Below are 14782 nucleotides of genomic sequence, written 5' to 3' on the forward strand. Positions count from 1 at the left end.
CTTCCATTGTTTGGTGCCTATCAGTCAGCCCCCTGGAGCCAGAAGGGCTGGCAGGTTACTGCATTACCTGGGGTGATGTCCTTGCATTCCACAGGAGGCCCCAGTGGAGGAGGAACACGTTTCTGGTGTCAGGGCTGGACATTGATCAAATCATGCGGAAATATCCCAAGTATTTAGGGATCTGTTCAGAAATACCTTTGGTGCACGGATTTCCAGCTGATACAGTATGAAGCTGTGGGAGAGTGTTTCCAAGAGATGGTCAGTAACTTCCCTGCGCCCTGTTGGCTGGTAGGCTGCTGCAACCTGCAGATGTCTTGGCCCATGTTCACAGCTTGCCTGCTGTGAGACAGCTCTTGAAATGTTGGAGCTCTTGAAAGCAGGGAGGATTTTCTCTCTAGCATCTACCTGTTGCAGAGGCAGCAAAGCACCAAGAGCAAAAATGGGCTTAACCAAAATAGGAACAAGACTGAGTGCATAAGTCAGCTGTAAGACTCTTCTGAATAGTAACTCTACTGCTTTTCTTTGGGTGGAACAGCATGACTGTCTCTCCACAAACTGAAGTATCAGCACGTGGTGTTTACTGCATTTGGTTGCCCTTCAAAGTTGAACTCATGGTATTTCAGTCCAGATGGATTTATCAGCAGTTTGTCCATGCTTTCATATCTGTTGTGAGCACAGCTGATCACAAGTAAAAATCTTAGCTCCAGATGTCATATGATTGTGTGAGGGCCTCTTCTTCCTTCCCTCCCCTCAGCTTATTATTTCTTATCTGTTCACATTCCTTAGGACTTGTTGGCTCTTTGCGAATGTTAAGGCTGGAAGGACTGTATTAGTGAAAGCACACTGCTGTGGTATGTGTATATGGGGGTCACCTTTGCCTGCAGCCAGAATGGCTTATTTTCAGTACTGTACCATGGCAGGGTCCAAAGTGAAGGGGGAATGATGTGTTCATCAGCCTCTGGAGGCACAGAGAGGGTCAGTGTAGGGCCAGGCAATTATTCCCTTTCCCATTTTCCCAATGTAAAGTTGCCTGACCAGAGAAACAGAAATAGGCTTCATGCTATGGCCTTGAAGGAATATCCTCTCTGGTGGATGCTGGGGAGTTCTGAAGTACCCTCTCAGACATAATTTTCCCTGTTGAAAGCTGTTGGTGAGAGCATCACATTGATAACGACCTGTTCTCTGTGGCAAAGACACCCCTTCCCTGCTCGGAGCAGATGATCAGGGACAAAACCCTGCCTTGAGCTAAACCCGTGTAACCAGCTGGGCCTGCAAACCACGTAGTGACTGGGAAGCAGAAGCTATTTTCATGTGGCAGTGCTGTAATCACTACAGCATTGTGAAGGAACTTTTCTTCTGGCAGCAGGATGCCTGTAACTCGCGGTGCTCCATTGTAAGCACAGCATGTGGGGCATTGTTGAGCCTTGTGTCTGGCTGACAGTAATATCACATTCAGCGTGTAATTAAACACCTCATAAACTGCCTTGAGATATTTGTTTATGTGCACTTTTTAGTGGAGAAGTACTGTGTTTTCAGAGGATGCTGAAATTTCTGTACTCTGAAGCATTTGGTGTGTGATGTTCATTCAGCTCCCTTGTCCTCAGAAAGAATAGTCAGTGCCTGGAGTGTGTTATTTTGCTGGCAATGAAAAACATCTGGTTAAGGGATGTTCCCATTAATTTCTGTTACTGATTTTTTTTTATGTGTGTAAGTTAGATATTGATCTGTATGTGGAGGCATCTGTATCAGTATCTGTTGCAAATTAATATTTATAGATATCAAAATGAATTTGCATTTGGCTTGATAGAAACAAGAAAGGCTTGGTTTGAATCCCATGGGGATAAGCAGAAACACATAGAAAATAGGCAATGTGGCAAGGACACCATGTAAAAACTATATTGAGTAGAAGATACTTCAAGAGACTTCTAGTAAATTTTTACTATGCTCCATTCCATTTGTTTTGTCTTACAGTTTAGAGTCAATGAATTTGGGGCCCTGGAAGTAATTACAGATGAAACTGAGATGGAAAGTGTTAAAAAGGCCACTGCTACCACAACCTGGATGGTTCCAACTGCTCAAGAAGGTCAGTTAAGAAGCAGTAAACATTTTCTGTGGTAGACTGTAGTTTCTTTAATGTACCAGCTTTCCTTAAAGCTTCCCTCCAAAATAAAAAAACCCCAACTTATTGCTTTAATGGACAGAGTATCTCTGATGAAGTAACCCGTTTCTTGGGATGTAAATTAGTATGAAAATAAATTCATTTCAAGTTAAAAGGAAATAATTTCACTGTTAAACAGCTGAAGTTCAATTACAGCCACAATTTTTTCCTTAGAGTAATCTTCTCTAAATTTAGAATTGGTATATTTCCTCTATTTAATTTGCAAAATAGTAAAATTCTTTAAATTATTGGGACTTTTTTAGAGGTCATTTTTGTTGAGCTGGTTCTCCAGACTGCCCACAGACTTTACAAACTGTGCACTGCAAATTGCCTTCATATGGTCAGCTCAGCAGCCACCACCAATGTCAGTGTTAGCTGTGTAGTGTGTACCCACACAGATGCCTTGCTCCTGCCAACTATGCTTTTTTGCAGCATTAAAATCTGTGTGTAGTAACAGTTAGTGTTTATCTGGAATGGTAAAATTCTAAGAGTTGTAGTATCTATCTACCAGATAAGGTGTTTCCTGGATTTAAAATACTGAAGTAAGAAACACCTGTTTTGTTCAAGAAAAGTTGGTTTATGTGGTCATAAATTACTGCAATCTTTTTACACTGACTCCAGTAATGATGGAGTAGCGTGGAAGAGAATATCACAACTGGTTTTGCAAGTATTTACAACTTCCTAGTTTTTTCCTTGTTGGTATTACATTTTATCAACTTTCTTTTAAAATATGCATTCTGTAAGTCCTTTAAAAAGCAGACTTCACAATTTTTGTTTCATAATCATCCCTATAAGTACAAGAAGTGAAGGCAGTGAGAGCTTTCCTTTGCTGCTCCCTTGCTATTAGATGATAATTGTCATGTGGAGCATTAACACTGGTGGGAAAGTGGTTTGGGCTCCCCCTGAGGTATGAAGCTTCAGACCACAGTTAATGTGTTCTGTAGCAAGGCAGTGATAGTTAATTCAAGTTTCAAATCTGTGATGAGAGTAGCGAAATTGTGATACTGTAGTAGCAGAACAGATTCTCTGCTTGGAGATCAGTTACTGACAGTAAAGCATGAAACTGCATCCCCTACAGTCTGGCAAACCTAAACAAAAAAATTGTGATTCTCCTAAATTAAACTTGGTTTATGGACATATAAACGTATCAAGTAAGAATTCTGCTGCTACCTTACACTGTCCTTGATTAATTTAGTGCTCTCCAAAAGTAAAAACACTGCTAAAATTTTCCATTGTGAGAAGAAATAGTTGTTTTGAACCACTTATGATGCTGGTGTGTAAATATAACATACATTATATATTCTTTTAGGGGAGATAGCCTGCATGCTATGAGTTCATTTGACTTTGCTTTCAAAGACAGTACAGTGCCTAAGCAACATAAATAGTTTGTGACTTGAAATTTGCCTTTTGGGGAGGTACTAAGACAACAACCTGCTCTAGAGGCTGGAGTACTTGACAGTGCTTCATACTTGCTTGTGAGGGAAAAAAACTGCATTCTCTCCTGGATATAGCCTCTCCTGGGCTATATGCCTGTTGTGGGGAAATTGCAGCTTAGGGTCAGTGAGTAACTTAGTATTTAAAGATTGCTTTGTTACAAGTTTAGTGATTTTTCACTTTTGGTGGACCTCAGGCTGGTTGAGCAACTGCTGCTGGAGACTGCAGACTGTAGTCAGCGATTTGCTTCCAGAAGTAGTTTCACCTAATGAAAGATAACTGCCCCCAACCCTTTTCTCCCAAATTTAGATATAGGCATATCAGCAGGAGATGAGGTCATGGATTCTGAGCAGTGATGACTCTGTGGGTGGTCAGTGTGCTGCCTGTTGCAAAATTCAGTCCTTCCACGAGTAGCCACGTCAAGCAGTGACAGAATCATAGAATCAGTGGGTTCCTCTCTCCTGTTGCAATTTGAAAACCCAGTTTGTTTGTCAGCAATCTGGACTTCATGCAAACACTAACTCCTAGTTCTTGTTCTGACAAGAGTGGTGTGGCTTATGTTTTTCTGTTTGCTTGGCAAGGCCTGCTGAGGATGGTTGGGAATGTATCTCCTCTACTTAAGTGAAGTTAACTTTTGTCGTTGTGCAGCCTTTTCAGAAAAGACAGGGATCCCCACAAGGTTGAAGGAAACTCCAAAAGTGGATGGACTTGTTTTCTGTGAAAACTGTTACCGCTATGGTACCATAGAAGAATTTGTTCCTGAAGGGAAATTTTGCAGCCAGAAATGTGCCCAGCAAGTAAAAAACAAGTAGGTGCTATAATAAAGCATAGAAACAAAGAATTTGGCATAAATGCAGCACGAGAGAGAAGTGGTGGGATAAAATGTTTATGGTGGGGCAGAGGGGGGTATTAAACAGACAAGGTGCGGTGTCACCATTGGTTTATAATTTTCTTTCACTGTTTTTTGTGTAAATGCCTTAACAACATTTGGTTTTGTCTAACACTGACATTGAAGGCAGTCTTTTTTACTCAGAGTGTGCTGTGTTCTGCTGTCAGAAGCAAGCAGTAAAACAGTCTATGGGATGCATGAATCAGTGTCAGACTCCCACCCTGTTTCATAGTCATTAGAATTAAGATAATCAGTAATGAGATGGTTGGGGTGGTAAGTTAATTATAATTAAGTGCAAGAGCTGTTTTATAGATGACAGTGAGTGAAAACATGAGCATACTGCAGTTTCTCAGTTCTTTTTTTTTCAGCTAGTGCATTTCATCTCATCATAAAAGTATGTTTCTGTCAGTGTGTCCATTCTGTATTGTATATTGCTAGATATGGCAGTTTTTAACATTTATGACTTTGTACATTTTCTTTCATTTTTAGAGAATTGCTTCAACAGTTTTCTGTTCTGATTTCTTGTTTAGCATTTTATACAGTCACATACCAGCTTTCTCCAATTGGATTTGTCAAACTTAACAATTGCCTTTGCCTTCCTCACTCTAAACTGCCCTGCAGTCCCAAACATTTCACAGTTTGCTTCTCCAGGAGACTTGATGGTACATGGAAAAAGACACACTGTTTAAAACATGTAGAACTTGTTCAGCATAAGCTGACAGTTTTCCTTTTACAGTTGCTATTGTGTGTCTCTCAGATTAATTCTTTTGACTGACTTAATTTTCAGTAGTATTTATAAGAATATGTTTGGTATAATACTATGGACCCACACATTGCTTTTTTAACTTGTTTTATGAATATGAGAAGTGAAATAATACTGGCTTTGTGTCATTGTGTTACTCTTGTGATAGAGAACCAAAGGAGGAAAATCCCAGCACGGAATGCAATGGAGAAGATGATTCTAAAGGCATTCGGAAAAGAAAAGCAAAATTACCTCTCAAAGAAGAGTCCCGGGATAATGGGGAGAAGAAGGAGAATCCCGATGAAATTGTTAGTACGCATTGTAAACCCATTCCTGCAAGTATTTGGGTGGGAGTTTTGCCTTGTGTTGCAATGTCAGTAGCTCCATCAGTCCACAAAGAGAAGAGACTTCATCACTCTGTCAGAGCCACAATAAGTAGTTGGTTTGTTTGCCAATTAATTATGCCTCAGCAGTAAATTGTAATATTATTGACAGTGAACTGATAAAACCTGGTTTTTATCACTCTTCCCTGCTTTTTTAAGACCAGAATAAAAAGAACTTAAAGAAAAAATGATGCTAATCTAGACTTGCCAAGTCGTAGGCATAGAAAAACAGGAGTACATATTTCCCAACACCTGTTACTTTGTCATTCTGCATATGAATAAATAACTGTAGACCAATAATTTATTTACAAAGAAAGCTCCACTACAGTTAAGAAGAGAATACTTTGGATTTCCTTAGTGTAATTTGCCTTTGAAAAACATAACCAAAAATTTGGTTTGCTCTTGTGTTGCAGTGTAATTTGCTTTGGGGCACCTTTTGGGTTTTTTTCCTTTTGGATTTATTGATTTTTTTCTTCATTTTAGAAAAAGCTTACCATAGTACCTTCCTGTAATGTTTGTTTTCCTATAATATTTGTTTTCTTCCCAATAGCTGTGACACTACTGGGGGTAGCACAGTTTTCAGGGAGAAGGGTAGAGTTCTGCAGCCACTGGATTGTCAAAAGGCTGAAGACACTTGAGTTGTCAGGGGGGAATTTGCAGCTGTCTGTATAGCAATATCTTAGGCAAAAGTTTGGGGGTACCTTCTTTGTCTCCATGCATCTGCCTTCCCAGGTGAGTACTTACTCTGCTCATCTGTTCAGGTGCTCACAAGACTGTTAATACAAAAACAGTAAAAAAATTATAAGGATCAGTGCCATTTTATATTTAAAAAAGCAATAGTACCTTTGAAAAAAACCAGACTAAAGCTGTGAGAGGTTTTCTTTTAAATTATTTTGGAAGCGTGAACATGCCAAAGGTACTGTTATTGATCAGTGTCTCAGTGAGGTCTGCTGAAGGCTTCATGATCCGTCCCTGGGTCAGGCAAGGCTGGCTGGCTGAGTGCCAAGTGGTGAGAGTCCTTCTGCCTGTCATTTTCTCTGTGTTTGCTGTGCTTTGTCACTGATGGCTCACTTTGCTTCTGTTAGACATCTGTGCATTTGTTTGAGGTAGGAGAGAGCTGGGTCAATAGCCATTTAAATGGAGTTTAAACTACAGTATCTCAGGTTTTATCATACTAGACTTCTAAGCTAGTGAGGTTACTGTAGTCTTTTTTTTTTGTTGTTGTTTTTTTCTCTTTCTAATTTAGGAGGACAAACCTGAAGGAAGGATCTTGAGAGTCTCACAGAGAGCCAGGAGAAAAAGAAAAGGGGAGATAACAGTTTTGAAACAAAGTAAGTTAGATTATGAAATAAAAATCTCAACCATCAATTCTTTAGGTAATATCCATATCTTATTGTGAATTGCCAGCATTGTTTCACAGACTTTGTGTTCCCTATTGAATTTTTTTCAGTACTGTAAAAAACCAGTGCCAGCGTCATTTATAGCAATTAAATTTTAAGGCAGCATAGGGGAGGATATAGTGAGTGTAAATGCAACTAATGTATGTTTTAGGGTTTTTTTCTTTTCATCCCTCTAAATAGTGCCAGTATTAGAGGGAATCAGCTCCATTGAGTTCCCAGATGTTGAAAGACATGTATCAAGCAGCAGTGAAAGTTTACTTTTGTTTCCTTGGGGATCAATTTTGCCTCTTCATTATGTGCTAGAAATAGACACATTTATGGAACTGTTTAGGAATAATTGCTATAATCAATCCAAAGGGAGATATACTGCATCAAGCAACATAATAAAACATATTTTAAGTGAGTGCTGTCCTTTCAAGCTATTTGTATGATAGATAATTTTAGGCAGGTTTGGAGAATCAGCTGCTATTATACCTCAGTGGTACACCAAGCACAGACCTACATCTTGCCCTCCAGAGTGCTTCTTACGCTAGATGGGGAGACATTAGCAGAGGTTGCCAGGCCACTAATCAACACAGAACTCCAATTAGCTTTGATGTACACTAGGCAGATGAACTACTGGTTGAAGATGAAAAATAAAATTTATGAAAGATGCCCCTCCCAGGACAGAATCACTCCTGATATGTTTCTACAGCTGCTTCTAAGGCTGAAGAGATAAGAAGCTTGTGAGACACAAGAACAAAGCTGATGCTCTGTGAAAATCACTGCTGCCCACTGACAGAATGATCATACACATTTCTTCTGTTGGGTTTTTTTATTTTTATTTGGGAAAACATCAGTATAAAAGAATAAACTGGTATTTGTATTCAGAACCAAGCACAATTAATTTCTTTAATGGAATAGATAAAAACTGGGTAAGTCCCAAATAAAATGAATGTGGTCTAATAGTGTTGAGTGATCACTATCACTCTGAAATTTATTATCTTTTGGTTACATTATCATCTTTCTTCAGAAGAGTTTGGCATCACTATTGTTATGGTTCATATTTTAATCATAAAAATGCTAAGCCAGACTGTTACTTAAGGGATTTATTTTTCCTGTGAGTAGCCCACAGTCTGGATCAAGCCAGAATCATAGTGTGGACTGTGATGAATCCTTCTGACCGTGGGAGCTTATGATCTGAAATGCTAAGCTGCTTGTGCAGAGGAGGCATTTTAGGTGGAGATCAGTAGAGCAGAGTAGAGGTGTATGAAAGTAGGAACATACAGGGCCAGCCTCACAGACCATCTGTTCTTGAAGTTCCTGGCTATTGCTAGTGCGGGTAGTGCCTTATTTTCAAGGCCTAAAAACTGTGTGACTGTAGCCAGTATTAAGATGGACTGTAAGCAATATTGCAATTACTATGCAAGTATTCATACTGCATGAACAAACCTGAAACTGGAGGTTTCTGTCATATGCTAATGACATCATGAGGAAAAAAAGCACTGGTGACAGTTCTGCTGGCTTGGAGAAAATACTGTTAAATCACTGCCTTTCTACCCCAAACCATCAAACTACAAAGTGATAGAGTAGGTGAGAAACATTCTGAGTACTGTTAAAGAATAGGGTGTTTCAGCTGTGATTAAAAAAACCTATTATGAGTGGTATCCAGTTGAAAATGCTTTCCACTAAAAGAAGTACATGGGGGAAGAAGAAACCCCTTAAAATACTGAGCTATTTTGTGATTTGAACTCATCTTTTTATACATCTGCAAATTGTATATCTTAATGCTTCTTAGGAGCAGTAAGGAAAAACGGGTTGGAGCAAGACTTTGTAAGTTGTTCTTGTAAGCTTCTGAAGGAGCTTTATCTTGTTACTAATCCAGGTTTGAACTGCTGTAAATGTTTCTGGACAAACCAGGAACCTTCATGTTCCTGATGCATTTGAGCCTACAGGGCTTCTCCTTTTTCTGAAATAAGTTCTGAGCAACACCATGAGTGCATTTCATAAAATGTAAATTTAAGGATATTATAAACTTCAAAACGTTGTGGGTTTTTTTTCTTGAGACGTTAACAGTTACAGAATTATTTCACTGTTTTATGCTTCTTTATAGCTGTACCCTCTAAAGGAAGGCAAGCATGGTGTTGGGCATCCTATCTGGAGGAAGAAAGGGCCATTGCAGTACCTACTAAGCTTTTTAAAGAGGTATGACCTTCTGAAATTTAAGTCAGTCAACCACCTAAGATCATTAAATTCCTGGGAAATCAATACACAAAAATAGTTTGAAGATTTTACCCTTTTCTGGGGGAAAACCTGCATGATGAAAATAATGCTATGTCCATCAGCAATTATGAAAGCAATTATCTTTCTCTGTTTTTTCAGAGAATTCTGTTGTTGTTGATGAATGCTGTCAAATCAGACTGCAGAACGCAGATGCTTTTCCAAAATCTGCCGTTCTAGCCATTCCTTCTAATCTCTGAAGCTGAAAATGTTATACATAGCCACACTTTTTCATGCCATATCATTTTCTTTAAATATGTTTAGAAAGGTGGTACAAAGGTCATCTTTTGTCTTGTTGCTTTGATTATATTACCTGTCTTTTCTTCAGCTTCTGCTGTCATTATATTTTGTTACTATATCAGATACTAATTCGTCTTGTTCTTTTGCCCATCATCTGATTGGATGTCACATCATCATGTCCTGCTTGTCCTTTGCCTGCTATGGTAGTCATTGTCATTTCAGTGCTTTCATTAGCACGCTTCTCCTGCTTGGAAGAGAGCTAATCCATAAGGTTTCTGTGGTATTGTCTTCTCTTGCAAAACCTGGTGAAACATGTGAACATGTCTCAGCTGCTGTACTCCTGCTATGTGTTGCTTTTTTTTTGATAATTCTGTTCTTACTTGTAGTCTGTTTCTTGCATCAATTTCTTTCTGTATGTTTCATACTTCAGCTATTAAGTCTTCTGTGCAGGAATTAGCTTTTCAGCTTACGTACATGCATGTGATGCTGACCTTTAATTGATGCTTTTAGATGCTGTTGAGTTAGAAAAGTGAAGAACTAGGACTGAGGTGTGCAGATTCCATAGATTTGTGCAAGAACAACTGTTCTCTGTCTACCTTTAGTTGTATCCCCCAGTGCTATATACTGGTTCAAAAATTAGCAAGAAAACAATATGGATAAGGAATGTCTTAGTGAGAAGGTAGATTTACAAAGCATTGCTCTGCCTGTCTGTAGGTCCATGAAATGCTATAGCAGCACACAGGCTTTTGCAGGGTGCTGCACATAGTGATGAAGTCTGGAGTTACTCCATGTTTCTTCCACATTGTACCTTTCTCATCCAGTGCATCTTAATTTAGTATTTTCTATCAAAGTCTTTAGCCTCTGGGTAATGCTTTATTTAGTGTGCAGTATTTAAAACCTGTAGCAGAAAGACAATTCTTAATAACACTCAGAATTGGCCAGGTAATATTTCTCCATTTTACAGATGAGCAATCAAGCCACATAAACAGGTAGGTTAAAAAAACCCCAAATCAAACATCACCAATTATGAATCCTTGATTTCTGTTTGCATTTTGAGTATTACTCTTTTTTCTTTTTTTTTACCAGCTCAGAAGCAATACTTTTCACTGTGTTGTTTTGTACCCATAGTTAGGAATGGTCAGGATGATGGAGAGTCCTTGCCACCTCCTGATCTTAGAATAATTTCTAAACTGTGTCTCACAAGGTTTTGCTTCCTTCCAAGTAGGTGGTACCTTTCTGAGTAGCTCCCTTGGTACCCTTCTCTTCCCATTGGCTGCAGAGGTACTGCAGTTGATTCGGGAGCATGTGTAGCTTTTAGACAGAAACGGAAGGAAAAGGGAACATTTAAGATGCTTTTCCTGTGTATTTTTCTGTAACCATTTGGGACATAAAAACTGTGAATTTTCTAACCTGTGGAAAACTGTCTTCAGTTTTGGTCACGTATTTTTCTGATATCCCTTCCAATTTAACCTTAATATCTGCTACCTTCCTTCCTCTTTAACAGAGGGATGCTGATGCCTTCTGGTTGAAAATATCCATCCTGCTTAGCCTCTTTTTCACTCCCTGTTTTTTGAAAGATGTTCTTCCGGATTCACTGTAATGTGATGTAAGGATAGGTCATGTTCCTGTGATGCAGAGATTCTCTTGGAAGACATAATCTGGACTCAGCATGTGAAGGACAGCAAGTAGGCCATATCAATATACAGTGTTCAATATTTCTGCCTTTCAGTTCATCTTTCATGGCCTGAGATGTGGAAGGCAAAATAGAGAGTCATTGTTGTGATTATTATAGGGAATGACATCTACCAGGAAGGTGTCAGTGTCACTGTACAGGCTGAAAAAATAAATAATTAAATTGCTAAGATGTTTTATTGACAGTTAGTGAAAAAAGTGGAGGACAAATCATGTCATCTTCTTTCCCTTGACTGTTTTGCTAATTCTTCCTAATTTTCTTGCATACTCTCAAAGTTTAAGTCATTCTAGTATCAATGTGTTTTTCAAACAATCACCAATTTCTCTTTTCCTCTCTATGTTTTTAAAAACACGAGACTTAATTTGAAGTGATTTATTAGTTCTTTCAGAAGCATGAATAATAACTAATCATTCTTCTATTCCTTACAAAGATATTGGGTGTTTCTCCGCTATACTTTCAGAAGTATTGAAACTGTTGCTTTCCCTTGCAGTATCAGTCTTTCCCATACAACAAGAATGGATTCAAGGTAGGGATGAAGCTGGAGGGTGTGGATCCTGAGCACCAGTCGATCTACTGTGTTCTCACAGTGGCTGAGGTAAGTAGAGGCTGCAAGCAGCCATGGTGTGGGGTTGTAGCAGAGGCTGAAATGAAACAGCAGCAGCTGAAAACCCGAACTCTTATCTAACAGGCAGACAGAAACTATACGTAGGAAGATGGTTTTTAAATTAATAATGCTATATTATTTCTGCCTGATAGACATGTGAAAAATATATCCAGTGTCAATGCAGCAGTGACTATTTGCATATATTTAACATACATAGCTAGAGAAAACAGTATTAGACTAGTTGGATGACGTGTTTATCTGTAATCCTGTAGTTTTTAAAGAAAAAATAAATAGAAAAGAAATGTAAGTATGACAACTGATACACAGCAGTTTTATAGAAGTTTGATAGTATTTGCAGTTGCTCCATTCACTGATACAAATACCTAAAAGTTTCTTGTGTTGCTGTTGTGCTACAACTTTTTCAGACTGATGGCCGCAGAAATTGCCTGTATTGGCAACCTGTGCAAGTTAACATAAAATATAAGCTCAGTTTTTCTTTTGCTGTGGTTCATGAAATAGTTTTTCTGACAAACAGCTTCTTTGCTTTCAATAGAGAACCTGCTTCTCAGGTATATTTTGTATATTTTTTTAAACGTACCTTACTTTAAGTTTTGTGTAGTTTTAGTGGATTTTTGGATTTCATTTGTGAATTAAAATGAGGAAACTGGAAGTTATGTCAGAATACAAATTAAATATAGAATAGGGTTGATGTTGAGATTTTCACTGATGACTGCAATAAATTTATGGCATTTGGCACTCAGGGAGATGTGGAGAACTTCCGTACAGAGAGAGTATTGTGTCCTGGTTTCTTTCCTCTCAGTGGCTGACTTATTACTTCATGGAATAATGAAGTTCTGGGGAATACCTCCACTGACTTCTCATCTTTACTTGAACAGTTTTCAGTATCTCTCTGGAGAGCCTTTTGAACATACTTATTGTTCAGTGCTCCCTTGTATATCAGTTAATCAGGATAGCTTGAGAACCTCATTATCTGCACTTTGTCCTCGGTTGTATCAGATGTATTCATGCTCTTCTGTAGGGCTTATATTTTACTTTGATGCTGGGTTGAACTATTTTCAAGTTTTTGAACACTACTGGCAATAGCCAGCTTTTAGTTAAATTCTTTTGACCGGAAGAGGAGGCACTCAGACTGAGAATAGCTTTGCCTTTTAATGCTCTCCAAATAGCTTTGCCTTTTAATTCATTTTATCAAATGAATTTGTTCATCCAATGTTGGATTGAGCAGAAGTAAAAAGCTGACTGAAAACATACAGTTATTACATAGGATATTGAATGGAAGTGGTTATGTGTTGGGCAAAGATCTTAAAACATAGTGTTGTACGTTGTCGATTCTTGCTTTTAGGTTTGTGGGTACAGAATACGACTCCATTTTGATGGATACCCAGATTGTTATGATTTCTGGGTGAACGCTGATTCTTCAGACATTCATCCTGTTGGATGGTGTGAAAAAACAGGTCACAAGCTTCATCCCCCTAAAGGTATTGTTAAGTTTAAATCTGTGTGTTTTACATGGTTCTGAGATTGAGACTACCTGTGTAATGCTGTAATATTTTTTTTGGCAGAAATGTTTTAGTTAATTTAGTCAAGAGTATTTGAAAACGGCAAATTAAAAACTACATCTTGCCTAAAATTTCAAGTTTGAAAGCATTTTTTCCACTTTTATTCAGTGGAAATCCAGAGAAACCAAGAAAACAAAATGGACCATAAGAGTCATCATAAGGCATTAGGAAAAAAAAACTGAGCAGCAAACTTAGACCCCAAATCAATGCTTATTGCAAGACAGTATGTATATAAAATAGCACCTCAGAGAAGAACTCAAAGGTTTGCATTAGTAGCCTTTCATTTTTCAGCTAAAATGCAAATTTTTGACCTTCATAATATAAACCTAAGAAATTTGGAACCCAGTGGTCTGACGTGGCGGGGGGGAGGAGGGGAATTGAGGGGAATGAAAAAGGAAGAATATTATTCTAGATGTTTTCTGAAATGTATTTCTAGTCTTGTTAGTTAAAATGGAAAGGGTGGGTAACTCCTAGTGCTGCTGGGCAGAATAGGCCTTGTGGTGGGATGTCTCCCATCCCCACAGCAGCAGAGGCAATGGGTAGCTGCTGCTGGGCTTCCAGTGGGCGTAGGGGAGTGAAGCGGCAAAATCGAACTGGGTTTCACAGAAATTAGAAAAGATAGTGTTTCAGGACACTATTCATTTTGTGTAGAGGAGGCCACTTTTTTTCTCTCACACAGGCAAATTCTACAGCAAGAGAATGGAAGTACCTGTGTACATATGCATGTCAAAATTGCATTGACTGTTCTATATCTGCAGTGAATAACTCAAACTGACCTTTGGTCATCTTTTGAGAGTTACATTAGGAGCTTAAGATCTCCCTTTCTCAGTTGGTGACAGGAAGACCCACACTGCCCAGAAACTGTTTCACAGTCTACTAAAACCAGTTTTTTTTCCATGGACTTTGTCCTAGTCCCAGTACCTGATCCCATCACACATACAGTAGGTGGGAGGTTTTTATTGTCTACTGTGAGTTTGGGCTTAGGTTTGAATACTCTCTAGAATTACAAAGGGAAAATGAGAAATCTCAATACTGTATTGCTTTAAAATTGGTTTCAAATGGTCTACAGCTGTAGTGTATCAAGACAAGAGGCAATTGGAGTATAAGAAAAGTATTTTTGTTTGGACTTGTAGGTTAATTTATGTCAACTACTATTTGAAATAAAAAGTGAGGAAGCCCTGTGCAGAGAAGGTGAAGGGTTTTAAACTTGCGTTTCCTGGGATGAGAATCTCAGGTTAAGCAAAGCAGTTGTCTCTGGCATATTTGAGTAATACTTCAAGTAGTTAAGGGGTGACACATTTCAGTAGAGGCAATCACTCACTGAAATTTGTTGTGGTTTTGGTCTTGCTTTACTGGGTTGTAACATATTGACTAAAGGAGATGTTTCTATAACTATTACT

The 14782-nt window shown here is 38.5% G+C and overlaps 1 protein-coding gene across 4 annotated transcripts in view; it reads left to right on the forward strand.

Annotated features, from left to right (window-relative positions):
* The window catches only part of L3MBTL3 (l(3)mbt-like 3 (Drosophila)), a 76978-nt gene that overhangs the window by 19716 nt on the left and 42480 nt on the right, over nucleotides 1-14782 (forward strand). For all 4 annotated transcript variants that reach the window (XM_017739455.1, XM_008637827.2, XM_017739453.1 and 1 more), the window contains 7 exons: nucleotides 1972-2083; nucleotides 4241-4400; nucleotides 5393-5531; nucleotides 6853-6937; nucleotides 9099-9190; nucleotides 11689-11793; nucleotides 13166-13301. In XM_017739455.1, coding sequence (XP_017594944.1) covers nucleotides 1972-2083; nucleotides 4241-4400; nucleotides 5393-5531; nucleotides 6853-6937; nucleotides 9099-9190; nucleotides 11689-11793; nucleotides 13166-13301 — 829 coding nt within the window. The remainder of the gene's footprint in view (nucleotides 1-1971; nucleotides 2084-4240; nucleotides 4401-5392; nucleotides 5532-6852; nucleotides 6938-9098; nucleotides 9191-11688; nucleotides 11794-13165; nucleotides 13302-14782) is intronic.

The sequence above is a fragment of the Corvus brachyrhynchos genome, unplaced genomic scaffold, assembly GCF_000691975.1.
Source record: "Corvus brachyrhynchos isolate BGI_N302 unplaced genomic scaffold, ASM69197v1 scaffold14, whole genome shotgun sequence".
In the NCBI taxonomy this organism is placed as follows: domain Eukaryota; kingdom Metazoa; phylum Chordata; class Aves; order Passeriformes; family Corvidae; genus Corvus; species Corvus brachyrhynchos.